Source organism: Armigeres subalbatus, chromosome 1 (assembly GCF_024139115.2).
Source record: "Armigeres subalbatus isolate Guangzhou_Male chromosome 1, GZ_Asu_2, whole genome shotgun sequence".
Lineage (NCBI taxonomy): Eukaryota > Metazoa > Arthropoda > Insecta > Diptera > Culicidae > Armigeres > Armigeres subalbatus.
Window position 1 is genome coordinate 71,327,467 of NC_085139.1, and position 18,120 is coordinate 71,345,586.

Sequence of the window (18,120 nt, forward strand, 5' to 3'; positions counted from 1 at the left end):
GTTAGACTTGCTGATTTGGATCGCCCGTTTGAATGCCGCTCTAGCTTCACGGAAAACTATCTTTCGCTCCTCTCTGACCATTTCAGACCGTGCCCTCTGAACGTGTCTCCTAGCTCTGAGACAGGCAGCGCGAAGGTTAGCAAGATTTTCGTTCCACCAGTAACTTGGCCGTCGGCTATTCGTTGGCTCCAATTTCCTCGGCATCGTCGCATCGCAAGCCCTCGCTAGCGTTTCCGTCAGTTGGTCTGCGTCAAGGTTTGTAGCGTCGCTGTTCACTCGAAGTGCTTCGATAAAAAGATCCTTATCGAAGTCCTTCGTCTTCCATCTTCGCCAACTAGACCTAGTCTCCCGTCGTACCGTCGGCGTTCGCGTTCCAACACTATATCGGATCGCCTGGTGATCGCTATGGGTATATTCTTCACAAACTCTCCAGTTCATGTTCCTCGCCATCGACGGACTGCAGAAAGTGACATCGATGATGGACTCCCTGCCATCTCTGCGGAATGTACTAACGGTACCTTCGTTGCACAATCTTACTTCCAGCTTAGCCAGCGCCTCCAGCAAACTGTAACCTCTGGCGTTAGTCAGTCTGCTTCCCCAATCCACTGCCCAAGCATTGAAATCGCCTCCGATGATCACTGGATTTCGGCCGATCAGCTGCCCGTGTGTGTGTGTGTGTGTGTGTGTGTGTGTGTGTGTGTGTGTGTGTGTGTGTGTGTGTGTGTGTGTGTGTGTGTGTGTGTGTGTGTGTGTGTGTGTGTGTGTGTGTGTGTGTGTGTGTGTGTATGTGTGTGCGTCTGTGCGCACCCACCCAAAAAAAATGTCACTTATTTTTCATGCACTTATCCTTAACTGATTTACTCGCAACAAGTTGCATTCGACGCAGAATACTTTGCCATTGTTTCCTATTGAAAATTGGCCAGACCGGACTATGGAATCGGAAGTTATGGCCAAAATTCTTTTTGCCTTTCTCGTATACTAAGTATACGGTAAAGGCTATATGATCGCTCCAAAAACAAACTTTTTATAGAAGGCCCGGAGACCCATAGTGTTATATACCGATCGACTCAGCTCGACGAATTGAGGTGATGTCTGTGTGTATGTGTGTGTGTGTGTGTGTGTGTGTGTGTGTGTGTGTGTGTGTGTGTGTGTGTGTGTGTGTGTGTGTGTGTGTGTGTGTGTGTGTGTGTGTGTGTGTGTGTGTGTGTGTGCGTCTGTGCGCACCCACCCAAAAAAATGTCACTTATTTTTCAGGCACATATCCTTAACCGATTTACTCGCAACTCTCGAGTAATGGCCAAAATACTATTTTCATAATGCACGAGAAAGGCACCATCACCGCTAGGTGGATTAATCAGGGTTTTTCGGGATCTCTTCAGAAATTCATTCAAAACTGGAAATTTATTTGAAAATTCCTTCTTAAATTGATTTTGGGATGATTTCGGAAATTCTGTTAGGAATTACTTTGAACATATCTGGGGGAATTTCTTCGAAATTTTCTTAAAGGGTTCCTACTGTTTTTACTTCGGGAATTCCTTCAGTTCCCAAAGATCGTCCGGAAATTACTTCAGGAATTCCCTCTGAAAGTTCTCATAGGATTTTCGAAAGAGTTCGTGATGAAATTTTCTAAGAATGCCTGTAGGAATTTTCAAGAAAAAAAACCTATTTTCCTCCAGAAATTCCTGCAGGAACTCAATCAAGAACTTTTCTGGCTTATTAAACCAAATTTCAGGAAAAATACTCAATTTGGTTGACCACCGTGCCTTGGTTTGACTCAACTAGTATTCATTTTCAGATATGCTGATCATCTACTGACCTTTGTGCAAGAACGGAATAAGCTGGCAATTGTGGCTGTCATTAGTGAATTCCATCGCGTAGGTATGTACTTCCAGAATCCAGTGGTCACAGCAGGTGAACAAAGTAGCACTGCAAATTCTCTAAAACAAATAAATATGCAGCCACTCAAACATTGCCCAATTCTGTATGTAACTTAAAGAATAGTAGTTCGAATTTTTCTGAAATTTAGATATATTGAGAAGTAAAACGACTGGAGTGTATCAATCCTGAATTAGAAATAACTTTTGAAAAAAAGTAATTAACAAATTAGTTCTATGAAATTTCATTCTCAACATTGGTCAGGGGTCATGGAAAGTGAAGCAGATTTTTTTGTTTGATTCATCAAAATCGGAGAATAACAAAATAGTGTTAACCCTCTACAACCCAAATTTTTGTTTTCGGTCAAAATCAATATTTTGCTTTCTAAAATCGATCTAAGCACGGTTTGGGCATTAAAATAATTCAATTCACAAGTTTATCAATTTCACACTTTGATTTTTCAGAATTTTATTTTTCAAATTTTTTATTCAATTAAATCATTTTTTTCTATTAATCTTTTTTTGATTTTTCTACATAATTAGAGTTTGAAAATTCCTATTAAATGTCAACTTATTGCAATTTTAAAATTTTCAGAGTTATTTTTTTATTTTCCGTGTAACGTGTTGGATAAATATTTTAGAGTGTAACATTCACCACTATAACCTTCTATTGAATAAGGTTAGTTGTAGAAAAATACTAAACTACATACACGGAAGTAATAAACTACCCAATAGTGAGTTCAATTCACCCAACCTCGAACATCCGTACGGGAAGCCAAAATTGAGTAAATGGGGTCGAAGTAGTTTGCCTTTACTCCCATGTTAAAAAAGTACCCAACGGAAAATTTATTTACCCAAATGTATGTTTATTTATCTCAATTTCGACCTCAGGTAATAAAATTAAAAATTGGCTTCCCGTATTGAACTGGCGTCGTTGGATTGTTTCGCTCTTTTGTTTTTGACAACAGAAGAAAGAGTGGATGAAAGAGAATAAAGGAGTAAGCTCAAAAAAACTCAACGCTGGGTACTTTTTTTCTTCCGTGTATATTTCAGTCTTCAAATATACGAGCGAAAACAGGGAGAAACAAAATATTACTCAATTTTCAATATTTTTTTAATTTGTAGAACTTTGAAAAATGTCTTTGAACTACATTTAAATATGAATTGAAGTTTATATTATTGATCAACATAAAAAAAAAATTCAAAATCTGATCAATTGAAAATAACAAAAAAATATCAAAATACCCCGTCTAAAGGCGGTCTTGGGCACTAGAGGGTTAATTTAAATAACATTTTGAAATCAGGTATTGATTAGTGTCGCCGGTAATTGATTATTTTGAATGTGCTGCTTAATGATCGACAAACGTAAAATATTGCAATTTAATCCAATGAAGTCGATTTTTATACGAGCGATTTCTACCCCGTGAATCAAAACCGCTTGAATGCAAAAATTAGCGTTTAAATTGATTTTTTTCAGCCATTGAATTTTTCATCCACGCCGGTTCACGCCGCCGCCGACGCCGCCGATAAAAGCCAACGGCGCGCCACCGAAGGGTCGTTTGGCCGTAAGGGTCGTTTGGGCGAGCGGGTCGTTTGCCCGAACGGGTCGTTTGGCCGAAAGAGTTGTTTGGACGGAAGGGTCATTTGGCCGAAAGGGTCATTGGGCCGTAAGGGTTATTTTGCCGAATGGGACATTTAGCCGTATAAGAAATTTGGCCGAAAAGACTATTTGGCTCAATAGGTCATTTGAGAAGTGAGAAACGTAAGTAAAAAGAGTAACGTCTCAATTCTCATTCCCCATTTCTCACTGTAAAGTATGAGGAGCGCGAAGTGGGTAGTGAGACGTCTCACTACTTACTTCACGCTTCTCATCTTTAACAGTGAGAAGTGAGAAACGAGGAAAGATAATTGAGACCTTTTTCTTCGTACTCCTCATTTCTCACTTCTCACTATAAAAAACAGGGAGCGCAGAGTGAGTAGTGAGACGTCTCACTACTCATTTTTCACAGCGAGAAGTGATCGATGTGGAGTGAGAAGTAAGACGTCTCACTTCTCACTCTTCATTTTTCTTTTCCCACCGTTGAAAAGGGAAACGCGAAGTGAGTAGTGAGATGTCTCACTACTCACTTTTCACAGCGAGAAGTGATAAATGAGGAGTGAGAAGATAGACGTTTCACTTCTCACTCTTAATTTTTCTCTTCTCACTGTTGAAAGTGAGAATCGCGAAGTAAGTAGTGAGACGTCTCACTACTCACTTGGCGCTTCGCACTTTTTACAGTGAGAAGAGAAAAATGAAGAAAGAGATAAGTGATGCGTCTCACTTCTCATTCCTCATTTTTTACTTCTCACTTTTTACAGTGAGAAGAGAAAAATGAAGAATGAGAAGTGCGACGTCTCTCTTATCATTCCTAATTTCTATTCGGCCAAATGACCCTTTCGGCTAAATGTCCCTTTCGGCCTAATGACCCTTTCGGCCAAATGACCCTTTCAGCCAAATGACCCTTTCGGCCTAATGACTCTTTCGGCCTAATGACCCTTTCGGTAGAGGTGTGCGCCGTCGCGCCACGCCGCCGCCGCCGTCGGTTATTGTCACGCCGCTGATCTATAATTTTTCACGCCGATTCAAATTTGTAGAAGTTCACAGGATTGCAGAAGTCCACAGGAAATTTATAGAACTCCAAAGACTTAATGGCATTTCCGTAGATCCTCCAGATCGATAACACGTTGATTTAGTTTTGCTGCATCGCAGCATGCGTGAAAAAATAAAAATGACAGTTGTGCGTTGCTTCCGTATCGAGTGGTGTGCCCTCGAAAACGCGAGCACTTTGAAAGTTGGATTCCGTCAGGAGTGACCTTAATAACGCGCCAGCTACGTCCTTGTAGTCAATTAGGAAGGTCATTTTTGCTACTTGAAGACCGTGTTTACCTCTGCGTCTCCATAAGAATCACAGGAAGGATTATAAGTTAGTAGGTAGGCATCGTTGGATCTGGATTCACTCTGATAAGTGATGTGACAGTACCAATGTTTTTAACAAAATATTTTTCGTCCACACAAAGTAGAAAGAACTAACTACCTGCATACCTAGCAGGAACACGACCAAACGCGCACCAATTACTTTACTTCTCGACCGCACAAAGCACAAGAATGTTGGATCCTATGAAGTGTCTAAGAACCGAGCATGAACACGATTAAACGCGTTCTCCACACCATGCGTGCTAAGTAACATATGCAAACAGTGAAGGCCAGCCGTAACACTAACGCACGATCCTCCAAACACAAATCAATATACTTCACAGACCCTCGAAGAGAAAAAAAAGTAATGGGATGTTTTAAACATAACCGCGAGTAGACGTAGAACTTGAATAATCGTAACGTATTTACATTTATCTTTTGAATTTATGGGGTTTGATTGGTATAGGTATTGATATTGGACAACGACAACATTCATACTATGTAGAATTATTAGCGTTTTGTTTTTTCAAAACTTATAGAAATGAAACTAATAATTAAATACATAATTAGAATCGCATTGCTTCTAACTATGGAATCCTTATTTACTCAAGCAAATGTAGGGAATTTATAGATTTTAGAAATTATTTTTGCAATTTCTGATTACAATACCTGGTTTACAGTTCGTCTTTGAGTAATAAAAGATTTAATTTCAACAGCCTCGTTGGATAAACGTACAACTCGTGCTGAAAAAATCCTCTTTTTGCAACTAGTTGCACAAACTACTATTAATGTTTTGATTCCAAACTATGAGTTCAGTTTAATAATATAATTTCTCAGAAAATGAGAACCAAAGTACAAAATAATGTTTATTAAAAATATTCTCCTGGAAATTATTTTTTGCGGACTATTTTAAAACATTTACATGTAATACGGCAAAATTTCCTAATTTAAAATGGATATCAATACCATTGCTGAATGTGTATCATTTAATTGCCAATGCCTGCTGCGAATGAATGAAAATAATTATTTTGAATCAAATTTCTATATTCAATAGTGTAGGTATTTTTTTTTTTCTAAGGAATCAGAACTGTTATAGTTGTGGATTAATAAACCAATCACTTTCCCTGGATGAGCAGACTAATTTTATTATTTTTCATTCCTCGTAGCCTCTAGCCGTGAACTCCGAGCGAGGCGATTGCATCGATCGCAACCGACACCACTGCATCCGACCATCATCAAGCATAGAACGGCAAAAAATGCGCCCTCTTCTTTCATGCACACTCGCAGACCCACCAGGAGCTCTTCCGCTGGCGACTGCATGCTGTGTAGGTAAAAAACGAACAGTGGGTAAAGTCTGTGACTTAACCGCTAAGTAGACGTAGGACTTGACTTGACCATGCCTTTAAGATACATAATATGTCCAAATTTCTCACATCAACTATTTTGGATAAATAATTGGCGTTGCATACCATTCCTTGGCTAAATCTTCTTATCAAACCGACACAGAAATCAAATCTACCTCGAACAAGAATCATCAAAAACAATTCAGGAAGTATCTGTCCGGTCACGGAATATTAGCCTCGACAGTGGCAACCTTCCCACTGAAGGACTGCCTGAAATAAGCTACAAGTTGGCCCAGCAGGGGATGTAGGGCCTCCTAATCCGTACGATAGCGACTGAAGGAGAACATTATTTTTAACTCTTAGAGCCTTGAAAAAGGCTATTTGCTTCGGCTAAGTCCAAAAAGTAAGAAAACGATCTTTTCAAATAACCGCGAATTTCTAGTGGTGGTATAAAAAAGACTGAATGCTCAGCGAGCGAATGCACTTTTCTTTTATACCTTATTTTGAATCTTCTCTGCTTCCCAATTGGTGGGCCAATCAGCCAGTGTCTTGTATCCCGTTTCTTTGTCAGCCAAAGCGTCATCATCAACGCGTTCGAGAAGGGCTTCTTCTTTTTTACACTTGTTGCTCGCTGCTGGCGTCTATTTCCTAACGGGACTTTTCGCTTGATACAGGCCAATAAGCCGGGCAAGCGAGCTTAGAATTGCAGTTCAGGTGAGAAGTACGTGTTCTTTTCTGAGACAACATTGTTAGTAGTAGAGTAGTAGAAGGAAACACCCGGACATGGGATTTCGGGTGATGAGATTTAGAATTGGTAACATGTGACGATCATTCAGTCACGTTCGCTTTGTGTGCGGTCAGTATCAAACAATGTTTATCTAGATATTTCTTGATCAATGCCAAAAAATCCAACATTTGATGAAAAATCGATTGATAGTTTATTAATGTTTGAGCTGTTATCGGTGTTTTTTTTAATCCAAATATCCAAATATTATGCGCGGTTAAATCAGAAAAATTATCCACTGTTAGTTTTGACGCTATTTATGAAAATCACGCATAAAATTTTATCACTAGAATATTGGATTTGGCACCCAAGTACAATTTCTATCCCGAAGGGTATTGAAAGCTTTGATATTGATCTCTATTATTGGCTCTCTGAAGAACGGTTTGTTTTTTGTACATACATGCTACATCATGTGGCTTTTCTTCAGCCTGTCTCGGCTCATCACCGATGCCGGCCGGTATCGGCTCGACTCTGCTGCTGCTGCCGGTATCTGCTCAGCATTGCTGCTTTGTCGGGTCTGTAGGGTGGACTGCTGCTGTACTGGATAGGTTTCTGCTGCTGATTGCTGCTGATGGTGGCTTCGATAGTGTCGAGCCGAAAAAGCGGTCGGTGCAGACTTCATTTCCTGCTAAAAGGTGTGAGTGCTGTTCAATCGATGATGCGGTTGCTTCGCTTGTCCCGGTCAGAATGAAAGGAAAAAATCGCGTTGCGCTATTTTATGGCTTCTCGGCAGACCCAGCGGCTGGTCATTCGCCGGTGTCTGCACCAATCAGAACGTGGTAATGGAATGATGCAAGAATTATGCGGTACCCATATTTATAGGTTCCCTTGATCTCAATGTTTTTCATTGAAAACAGTTTCATGCCTATTGAAACAAGTTTTTCGGGTCTTATCAAGCATGGACATGAAAGGCATACTTGAAATCTGTCGATTGAGGGACTTACCGCAGAAATTCGTCCATTGAGACGAACGCTATTAACGTTTAAAATCTTTCAACACAGAGTAACGCGGTTGATTTGAATATTTTGGAATGACACCCGGTATAGTAAAGAGAGACGTAAGTCCTACGTCAAAAATGCGAGAAAAAATGCGGGAGCGAAAAGCACGTCAGTACGCGCTGCTGTCAAAAACTGTAATGACTTGCACACGGAAGGTATTGCTTCTTTTATGCACAAAGTAAATCTTGCGGTGGATCCGAAGACACGTGGCTATGCATTCTGATGTCAGTGTTAGGAATGCACGAGATTGATTATATATGAAATTTTTATTGACCTTGACATGATTTGAAATTTTCAATAGCTTATTCAGAAAAATATATTAAGCTCTTTTAGTGGAATGTATTAAACCGTCTAAGACGAATTAAGTACTGTCCTCTAAGTCGAGTCAAGTACAAGACACTGAAGACGACCACACAGTTGTGGTCGAAATACGTATCTGCAAAGATAACGAAAATTAACTGGTGGAATTAAATGGACAGTACTTAATTCGTCTTAGAATAGCTTATTGTTAACAATCTTAAGTTTCAATGAAGTTGGTAAATTGCTGGAGTTTCCGAGTCGATTGATATATGAACCTTGAAAATCCATCGAAAGATAAAGACGCTAGTAACGTTTGAAAACTTCCCTTTCAGCGTAACGCTCTTGCCCAATTTTTGCTGGGTATCAACTTCCTGTTGATAACTGACTGTAAACCCTTGGATTTTCTTTTCTCCTATCGATCCAAGCCCTGTCCACGTATTGAGAGGTGGGTTTTGCAGATACAGTCGTTCTCATTTACGATCCTTTATCAACCGGGAGCAACAAACAGTTCGGAGCAGTTCGATCATGACGCGGAGCAGTACATTATCAAAATAACTACATCTGCATTACCAATGGCAATAACTATACGCGAAGTAGAGGAACATACTAGTAAGGATGAGTTGATTCAACAAGTTATCATTTCGCTGGAACATGGAACCTGGTCTGAAACAACCAAGATGTTCAAACCCTTTGAACCTGAGCTTTACCGAACAGGTGATTTGCTGATGAGAGGAGAACAAATTGTGATCCCTTCAGCTTTGCAGGAACAGACTCTTCAAATCGCTCATGAGTTACATCCAGGCATCGTTGCCATGAAAAGACTTCTGCGGCAGAAAGTATGGTGGCTCGGTACAGATAAACAGGTCGAAACACTAGTAAAAAGCTGCAAATCATGCACAATCGTGTCTGCCCTTGATCCGCCGGAACCCATGATAAGTACTCGAATGCCTGATAGAGCATGGGTGGATCTTGCTGCCGACTTTGTAGGGCCGCTACCATCGGGACACAACCTTCTGGTATTAATTGACTACTTCAGTCGTTTCATCGAAGTGGTTGTCATAAGGCAGATCACTGCATCACTGACCATCCAAGCATTCCACTCAACGTTCTGTTGGTTTGGTTTTCCAGAAACTTTAAAAACCGACAATGGTCCCCAATTTACCAGTGAAGAAATGAAGCAGTTTTGCAAACAATACGGCATAGAACATCGTAGAACTACACCGTATTGGCCTCAAGCAAATGGGGAAGTGGAACGCGTAAATGGTATGATCGAGAAACACCTGAAAATAAGCCAACTCGAAGATACTGAGTGGAAGTGGGATTTGAGAACGAGTGTACTGATATACAACTCGACACCCCACTCAACTACAGGAGTTGCTCCAGCTGTTCTTATGTTTGGGAGGATAGTTCGCGATGAATTGCCAACAACAGTCTTCCGTCCAAGCATAATGGTGGAAGAAATTCAGGATCGAGATAAAATATGTAAATAGAAGAGTGCCGACTATACGAACAACCGTCGTCGGGCTAATCATAGACAACTGAAGGTTGGTGATGTAGTCTTGGTCAGAAGAATAATGAGGGACAACAAGTTAGCGTCAACATTCAGTCCAGAAGAATGGATAATAATCATCCGTACAGCATCAGATGTCACACTGCGATCGAATGAATCAAGCCGGATTATAAAGAGGAATGTAGCCCATCTCAAGTTACTGAGCACCAATGCGGACACAGGGGAAAGTCAAACAGTATCGTTGGATGATGGAGAGAGATTTGAAGAAGAAACCGTTATGAAGAGCACAGCTTCCAACAGGGAGGAAATGGTGGAACAACAAACAAAAGAAGCAAAAGTGCGTCCTCATAAGAGTGTTAAGAAACCAGATTATTTACAAGATTATGACATCAATCAGTGCAAATAATCCCTAAGAAGAAGATGAGTGTACACGGAATAAATAAACTACCCAATAGTGAGTTTAATTCACCCAACGTCCGCACGGGAAGCCAAAATTGAGTAAGTAGGGTCGAAGTAGTTTGCCTTTACTCCCATGTTAAAAAAGTACCCAACAGAAAATTTATTTACCCAAATGTAAGTTTAATTCACTCAATTTCGACCTCAGGTAATAAAACTCAAAATTGGCTTCCCGTATTGAACTGGCGTCGTTGGATTGTTTGGCTCTTTTGTTTTCGACAACAAAAGAAAGAGTGGATGAAAGAGAAGAGAGAAAATAACTCAAAAATAAGTTTAAAAATACTCAATTTTGGGTACTTTTTTTCTTCCGTGTAGAGTATTGATCGACGATATAAAATAGTTTCAGTTCAGGGGCTAAGTAGAGCATAACATGATTTCAGTTCCAGGGAGAATACATTGTATAGACGATTGCACGCGCCAAAAACTCCATATAAAAAAAATGTAAACATTGCCCTCATGAAACTTCACTCCCCATTTGAACACGAAATTGTCTTGTGACGTCATGATGCAATGGTTCATTAGATGAGGAGACATCAGGAGAGAGAGGGAAAATAAAGGTTGAGTTTGGATTGTACGACGGAAACAAACGGTTGTGTTTTATTTGCTCCGTAAAGGTACCCCGAACATAACAATTTGTTTTTCTATTTTTAAAATAGTTTGAATAAAAAAATAAAAACATGATGATATGTATAGATTTTAGTATGTATACGAAACAAATCCTCATTTCGCCTAAAATTTGCTACCGTGAAAACGAGATTTTCAGTAATTTTCACTCAGAGTCGACTCATTGACTATAAGTAAAAATCACCCAACCAAAGTTTTATTAAAATAACTCAAAATTGAGTACTTAGTGAATAACTCAATTTTGAGTTGTTGCACTTTGCTGTCAAGTTGAGTGAAAAAGACTCAATTTTGAGTTGTTTCGCTTCTCCGTGAATATTGCATAAATTTGCTCTTTGTGATGATAATCAAGTGGTGATAAAGTGTAAAAAGTAGTTTACGTACTTAATTTGTCGTGTCATACGCAATAAAGAGGAGAAACAGGCGATCCAAAAAAGTGAGTAACAGTTTGCTTTTCGTGCGCTGCTTTCTTTAGCGATGCAATAGTGGCAAGGATTTCGTAGGTGCTAATTTGTTTCGGTGATTAACACATCAAATCTTGCTACTTTTACACAAACAAATTATTCAAATGAAAGCTTAGACTTGAAATTGTGTGATTGAATCAAAATTATGTTCATAAATAGTGTATGTTTGCTGGAAAACGCAAATATTGTTGAGGGTGCCAACAACTGTCGCACCCTGCCAATGCCGTATTCTACCCTAACTCTAAGTAGTATACATTTTTATTACCCAATTATTTATAGCAGCGGTTCTCAACCTGGGGTACATGTACCCCTGGGGGTACCTTCGCTGGCCCTAGGGGGTACCTCGGACAAAAATGCGTAATGGCGGACATATTACAATTTCAATCAAAAATCATTGATTAAGTTTTGATAATTGTGTATTTTCTATTTCAAAAATTTATATTGTACATAATTCATTTTCATTCATTCATTTATTTAGTCTACATCTATACAGATAACACTGAATCAACAATTTGACGCCACAATACACGGTTCGAGGCCGCATCTCTCCATCCTCGAATACGCCCCACGCTCGCCAAGTCGTTCTGCACCTGGTCTGCCCATCTCGCTCGCTGCGCTCCACGTCGTCTCGTACCTGCCGGATCGGAAGCGAACACCATCTTTGCAGGGTTGCTGTCCGGCATTCTTGCAACATGCCCTGCCCATCGTACCCTTCCGGCTTTAGCTACCTTCTGGATACTGGGTTCGCCGTAGAGCTGGGCGAGCTCATGGTTCATTCTTCGCCGCCACACACCGTCTTCTTGTACACCGCCAAAGATGGTCCTAAGCACCCGTCTCTCGAATACTCCGAGTGCTTGCAAGTCCTCCTCGAGCATTGTCCATGTTTCATGTCCGTAGAGGACTACCGGTCTTATTAACGTCTTGTACATGACACATTTGGTGCGGTGTCGAATCTTTTCGACCGCAGTTTCTTCTGGAGCCCGTAGTAGGCCCGACTTCCACAGATGATGCGCCTTCGTATTTCACGACTAACGTTGTTGTCAGCCGTTAGCAAGGATCCGAGGTAGACGAATTCCTCGACCACCTCGAAGGTATCCCCGTCTATCGTAACACTGCTTCCCAGGCGGACCCTGTCGCGCTCGGTTCCACCCACAAGCATGTACTTTGTCTTTGACGCATTCACCACCAGTCCAATTTTTGTTGCGGGTTTCAGGCGGGTGTACAGTTCTGCCACCTTTGCAAATGTTCGGCCGACAATGTCCATGTCATCCGCGAAGCAAATAAATTGACTGGATCTGTTGATAATCGTACCCCGGCTGTTACACCCGGATCTCCGCATGACACCTTCTAGCGCAATGTTGAACAACAGGCACGAAAGTCCATCACCTTGTCTTAGTCCCCGGCGCGATTCGAACGAACTGGAGTGTTCGCCCGAGATCTTCACACAGTTTTGCACACCATCCACCGTTGCTTTGATCAGGCTGTTCTCGTCCATAATTTTCCATAGCTCTACGCGGTCTATACTGTCGTATGCCGCCTTGAAATCAACGAACAGATGGTGCGTTGGGACCTGGTATTCACGGCATTTTTGAAGGATTTGCCGTACAGTAAAGATCTGGTCCGTTGTCGAGCGGCCGTCAACGAAGCCGGCTTGATAACTTCCCACGAACTCGTTCACTAATGGTGACAGACGACGGAAGATGATCTGGGATATCACTTTGTAGGCGGCATTAAGGATGGTGATCGCTCGAAAGTTCTCACACTCCAGTTTGTCGCCTTTCTTGTAGATGGGGCATATAACCCCTTCCTTCCACTCCTCCGGTAGCTGTTCGGTTTCCCAGATTCTGACTATCAGTTTGTGCAGGCAAGTGGCCAGCTTTTCCGGGCCCATATTGATGAGCTCAGCTCCGATACCATCCTTACCAGCTGCTTTATTGGTCTTTAGCTGTTGAATGGCATCCTTAACTTCCCTCAAGGTGGGGGCTGGTTGGCTTCCATCGTCCGCTGAACTGACGTAGTCATCTCCTCCGCTGCCTTGACTTTCATTGCCTGTACTCTCAGCGCCATTCAGATGTTCCTCGTAGTGCTGCTGTACATAATATCCCAATTGAATCCTGCCTTCCACAACCAGCACAATGTATGAAGGGCTGCGGAACAAAAGATTCAACGAACAAAACGTCGAATGAACAAAATGATTTTTTTCCCTAAAACTCTGTTGCTTCGTTGCAAGAGGATTAGAAGCATCCTTTTACGCCTCTCAGAAGCCTTCTTCCAAGCGGCTCGAAGGCTTCCTTTCAAGAGGCTCGAAAGCCTCCTCTCAAGTGGTTAGGCTGCCTTCTTTCAAGAGGCTCGGAAGTCTCCTTTCAAGAGGTTCGAAAGCCTCCTTTCAAGAGGTTCGGAAGTCTCCTTTCAAAAGGTTCGGAAGCCTCCTTCAAGAGGTTCGGAAGCCTTCTTTCAAGGAGTTCGGAAGCCTCCCTTCAAGAGGTTCGGAAGCCTCCTTCCAAGAGGCTCGTAAGCCTCCTTCCAAGAGGCTCGTAAGCCTCCTTCCAAGAGGCTCGTAAGCCTCCTTCCAAGAGGCTCGGAAGCCTCCTTCCAAGAGGCTCGGAAGCCTCCTTCCAAGAGGCTCGGAAGCCTCCTTCCAAGAGGCTCGGAAGCCTCCTTCCAAGAGGCTCGGAAGCCTCCTTCCAAGAGGCTGGGAATCCTCCTTCCAAGAGGCTCGAAAGCCTCCTTCCAAGAGGCTCGGAGGCCTCCTTCCAAGAGGCTCGGAAGCCTCCTTCCAAGAGGCTCGGAAGCCTCCTTCCAAGAGGCTCGGAAGCCTCCTTCCAAGAGGCTCGGAAGCCTCCTTCCAAGAGGCTCAGAGCCTCCTTCCAAGAGGCCTCAGAAGCCTCCTTCCAAGAGGCTCAAGCCTCCTTCCAAGAGGCTCAGGCCTCCTTCCAAGAGGCTCAGAAGCCTCCTTCCAAGAGGCTCCAGCCTCCTTCCAAGAGGCCTCAAGCCTCCTTCCAAGAGGCTCAGAGCCTCCTTCCAAGAGGCCTGGAAGCCTCCTTCCAAGAGGCTCGGAAGCCTCCTTCCAAGAGGCTCAGAGCCTCCTTCCAAGAGGCTCAGAAGCCTCCTTCCAAGAGGCTCAGAAGCCTCCTTCCAAGAGGCTCGGAAGCCTCCTTCCAAGAGGCTCAAGCCTCCTTCCAAGAGGCTGGAAGCCTCCTTCCAAGAGGCTCAGAAGCCTCCTTCCAAGAGGCTCAGAAGCCTCCTTCCAAGAGGCTCAGAAGCCTCCTTCCAAGAGGCTCAGAAGCCTCCTTCCAAGAGGCCTGGAAGCCTCCTTCCAAGAGGCCTCAGAGCCTCCTTCCAAGAGGCTCAGAAGCCTCCTTCCAAGAGGCTCAGAAGCCTCCTTCCAAGAGGCCTGGAAGCCTCCTTCCAAGAGGCTCGGAAGCCTCCTTCCAAGAGGCCTCAGAGCCTCCTTCCAAGAGGCCTGGAAGCCTCCTTCCAAGAGGCTCAAGCCTCCTTCCAAGAGGCCCGGAAGCCTCCTTCCAAGAGGCTCAGAAGCCTCCTTCCAAGAGGCTCAGGCCTCCTTCCAAGAGGCTCGGAAGCCTCCTTCCAAGAGGCTCGGAAGCCTCCTTCCAAGAGGCTCGGAAGCCTCCTTCCAAGAGGCTCGGAAGCCTCCTTCCAAGAGGCTCGGAAGCCTCCTTCCAAGAGGCTCGGAAGCCTCCCGAGCAACACAAGTCAGACAAAAATGGTTGCATCAACTTGATTGTGACCAAATCTGGTCACATATGAGTTACAGTAAATTATATGGAACATTTGTGCTGCTAGGGCTCCTTCCAAGAGGCTCGGAAGCCTCCTTCCAAGAGGCTCGGAAGCCTCCTTCCAAGAGGCTCGGAAGCCTCCTTCCAAGAGGCTCGGAAGCCTCCTTCAAAGAGGCTCGGAAGCCTCCTTCCAAGAGGCTCGGGGCCTCCTTCCAAGAGGCTCAGGCCTCCTTCCAAGAGGCTCAGAAGCCTCCTTCCAAGAGGCTCAGGAAGCCTCCTTCCAAGAGGCTCAGGAAGCCTCCTTCCAAGAGGCTCAGAAGCCTCCTTCCAAGAGGCTCAGAGCCTCCTCCAAGAGGCTCGAGCCTCCTTCCAAGAGGCCTGGAAGCCTCCTTCCAAGAGGCTCAAGCCTCCTTCCAAGAGGCCTGGAAGCCTCCTTCCAAGAGGCCTGGAAGCCTCCTTCCAAGAGGCTCAGGCCTCCTTCCAAGAGGCTCTCAAGCCTCCTTCCAAGAGGCTCGGAAGCCTCCTTCCAAGAGGCCTGGAAGCCTCCTTCCAAGAGGCTCAGAGCCTCCTTCCAAGAGGCTCAGAAGCCTCCTTCCAAGAGGCCTGGAAGCCTCCTCCAAGAGGCTCAGGCCTCCTTCCAAGAGGCTCAGAAGCCTCCTTCCAAGAGGCCTGGAAGCCTCCTTCCAAGAGGCTCAGAAGCCTCCTTCCAAGAGGCTCAGAGCCTCCTTCCAAGAGGCTCGGAAGCCTCCTTCCAAGAGGCCTGGAAGCCTCCTTCCAAGAGGCTCAGCGCCTCCTTCCAAGAGGCCTGGAAGCCTCCTTCCAAGAGGCTCAAGCCTCCTTCCAAGAGGCCTGGAAGCCTCCTCCAAGAGGCTCAGGAAGCCTCCTCCAAGAGGCTCAGAAGCCTCCTTCCAAGAGGCCTGGAAGCCTCCTTCCAAGAGGCTCAGAGCCTCCTTCCAAGAGGCCTGGAAGCCTCCTTCCAAGAGGCCTCGGAAGCCTCCTTCCAAGAGGCTCAGGCCTCCTTCCAAGAGGCCTGGAAGCCTCCTTCCAAGAGGCCTCAGGAAGCCTCCTTCCAAGAGGCCTGGAAGCCTCCTTCCAAGAGGCCTCAAGCCTCCTTCCAAGAGGCCTGGAAGCCTCCTTCCAAGAGGCTCAGAAGCCTCCTTCCAAGAGGCTCGGAAGCCTCCTTCCAAGAGGCCTCAAGCCTCCTTCCAAGAGGCTCAGAGCCTCCTTCCAAGAGGCTCAGGAAGCCTCCTCCAAGAGGCTCAGAAGCCTCCTCCAAGAGGCCTGGAAGCCTCCTTCCAAGAGGCTCAGAAGCCTCCTTCCAAGAGGCTCAGAGCCTCCTTCCAAGAGGCCTCAGGAAGCCTCCTTCCAAGAGGCCTGGAAGCCTCCTTCCAAGAGGCTCAGAGCCTCCTTCCAAGAGGCCTGGAAGCCTCCTTCCAAGAGGCCTGGAAGCCTCCTCCAAGAGGCTCAGAGCCTCCTTCCAAGAGGCTCGAGCCTCCTTCCAAGAGGCCTGGAAGCCTCCTTCCAAGAGGCCTGGAAGCCTCCTTCCAAGAGGCCTCAGAGCCTCCTTCCAAGAGGCTCAGAAGCCTCCTTCCAAGAGGCCTGGAAGCCTCCTTCCAAGAGGCCTGGAAGCCTCCTTCCAAGAGGCTCAGAAGCCTCCTTCCAAGAGGCTCAGAAGCCTCCTTCCAAGAGGCTCAGAAGCCTCCTTCCAAGAGGCCTCGGAAGCCTCCTTCCAAGAGGCTCGGAAGCCTCCTTCCAAGAGGCTCAGAGCCTCCTTCCAAGAGGCCTCCCGGAAGCCTCCTTCCAAGAGGCTCAGAAGCCTCCTTCCAAGAGGCTCAGAAGCCTCCTTCCAAGAGGCTCAGAGCCTCCTTCAAGAGGCTCAGAAGCCTCCTTCCAAGAGGCTCAGAAGCCTCCTTCCAAGAGGCTCAGAAGCCTCCTTCCAAGAGGCCTGGAAGCCTCCTTCCAAGAGGCCCGGAAGCCTCCTTCCAAGAGGCTCAGAAGCCTCCTTCCAAGAGGCTCAGAAGCCTCCTTCCAAGAGGCTCAGCCTCCTTCCAAGAGGCCTCGGAAGCCTCCTTCCAAGAGGCCTCAGGCCTCCTTCCAAGAGGCCTCAAGCCTCCTTCCAAGAGGCCTCAGAAGCCTCCTTCCAAGAGGCTCAGAAGCCTCCTTCCAAGAGGCTCAGAAGCCTCCTTCCAAGAGGCTCAGGAAGCCTCCCTTCCAAGAGGCCCGGAAGCCTCCTTCCAAGAGGCTCAGAAGCCTCCTTCCAAGAGGCCTGGAAGCCTCCTTCAAGAGGCCTCAAGCCTCCTTCCAAGAGGCTCAGAAGCCTCCTTCCAAGAGGCTCAGAAGCCTCCTTCCAAGAGGCTCAGAAGCCTCCTTCCAAGAGGCCTCAGAAGCCTCCTTCCAAGAGGCTCAGAAGCCTCCTTCCAAGAGGCCTGGAAGCCTCCTCCAAGAGGCCCAGAAGCCTCCTTCCAAGAGGCTCAGAGCCTCCTCCAAGAGGCTCCGGAAGCCTCCTTCCAAGAGGCCTCAAGCCTCCTTCCAAGAGGCTCAGAAGCCTCCTTCCAAGAGGCCCGCCTAGCCCCTCCTTCCAAGAGGCTCAGAAGCCTCCTTCCAAGAGGCCTGGAAGCCTCCTTCCAAGAGGCTCAAGCCTCCTTCCAAGAGGCCTGGAAGCCTCCTTCCAAGAGGCTCAGAGCCTCCTTCCAAGAGGCTCAGAAGCCTCCTTCCAAGAGGCTCAGGCCTCCTCCAAGAGGCTCAGAAGCCTCCTTCCAAGAGGCTCAGAAGCCTCCTTCCAAGAGGCCTGGAAGCCTCCTTCCAAGAGGCCTCAGAAGCCTCCTTCCAAGAGGCCTCTAGCCTCCTTCCAAGAGGCCTGGAAGCCTCCTTCCAAGAGGCCTGGAAGCCTCCTTCCAAGAGGCTCAGAGCCTCCTTCCAAGAGGCTCAGAAGCCTCCTTCCAAGAGGCTCAGAAGCCTCCTTCCAAGAGGCCTCAGCCTCCTTCCAAGAGGCTCAAGCCTCCTTCCAAGAGGCTCAGAAGCCTCCTTCCAAGAGGCTCAGAAGCCTCCTTCCAAGAGGCCTCAAGCCTCCTTCCAAGAGG

General features: G+C 45.5%; 1 protein-coding gene across 1 annotated transcript; it reads left to right on the forward strand.

Annotated features, from left to right (window-relative positions):
• Positions 1-8,824: 8,824 nt before the first annotated feature.
• Positions 8,825-9,742, forward strand: LOC134206260 (uncharacterized protein K02A2.6-like). The gene has a single exon (XM_062681954.1). It carries the CDS (start codon positions 8,825-8,827, stop codon positions 9,740-9,742), a length of 918 nt encoding a protein of 305 aa, XP_062537938.1.
• The last annotated feature ends 8,378 nt before the right edge of the window (positions 9,743-18,120 follow it).

What these genes read in the sequence shown, in the direction of transcription:
- LOC134206260 (XM_062681954.1), top strand. Translation starts at nt 8,825, where the DNA reads ATGGCAATAACTATACGCGAAGTAGAGGAACATACTAGTAAGGATGAG.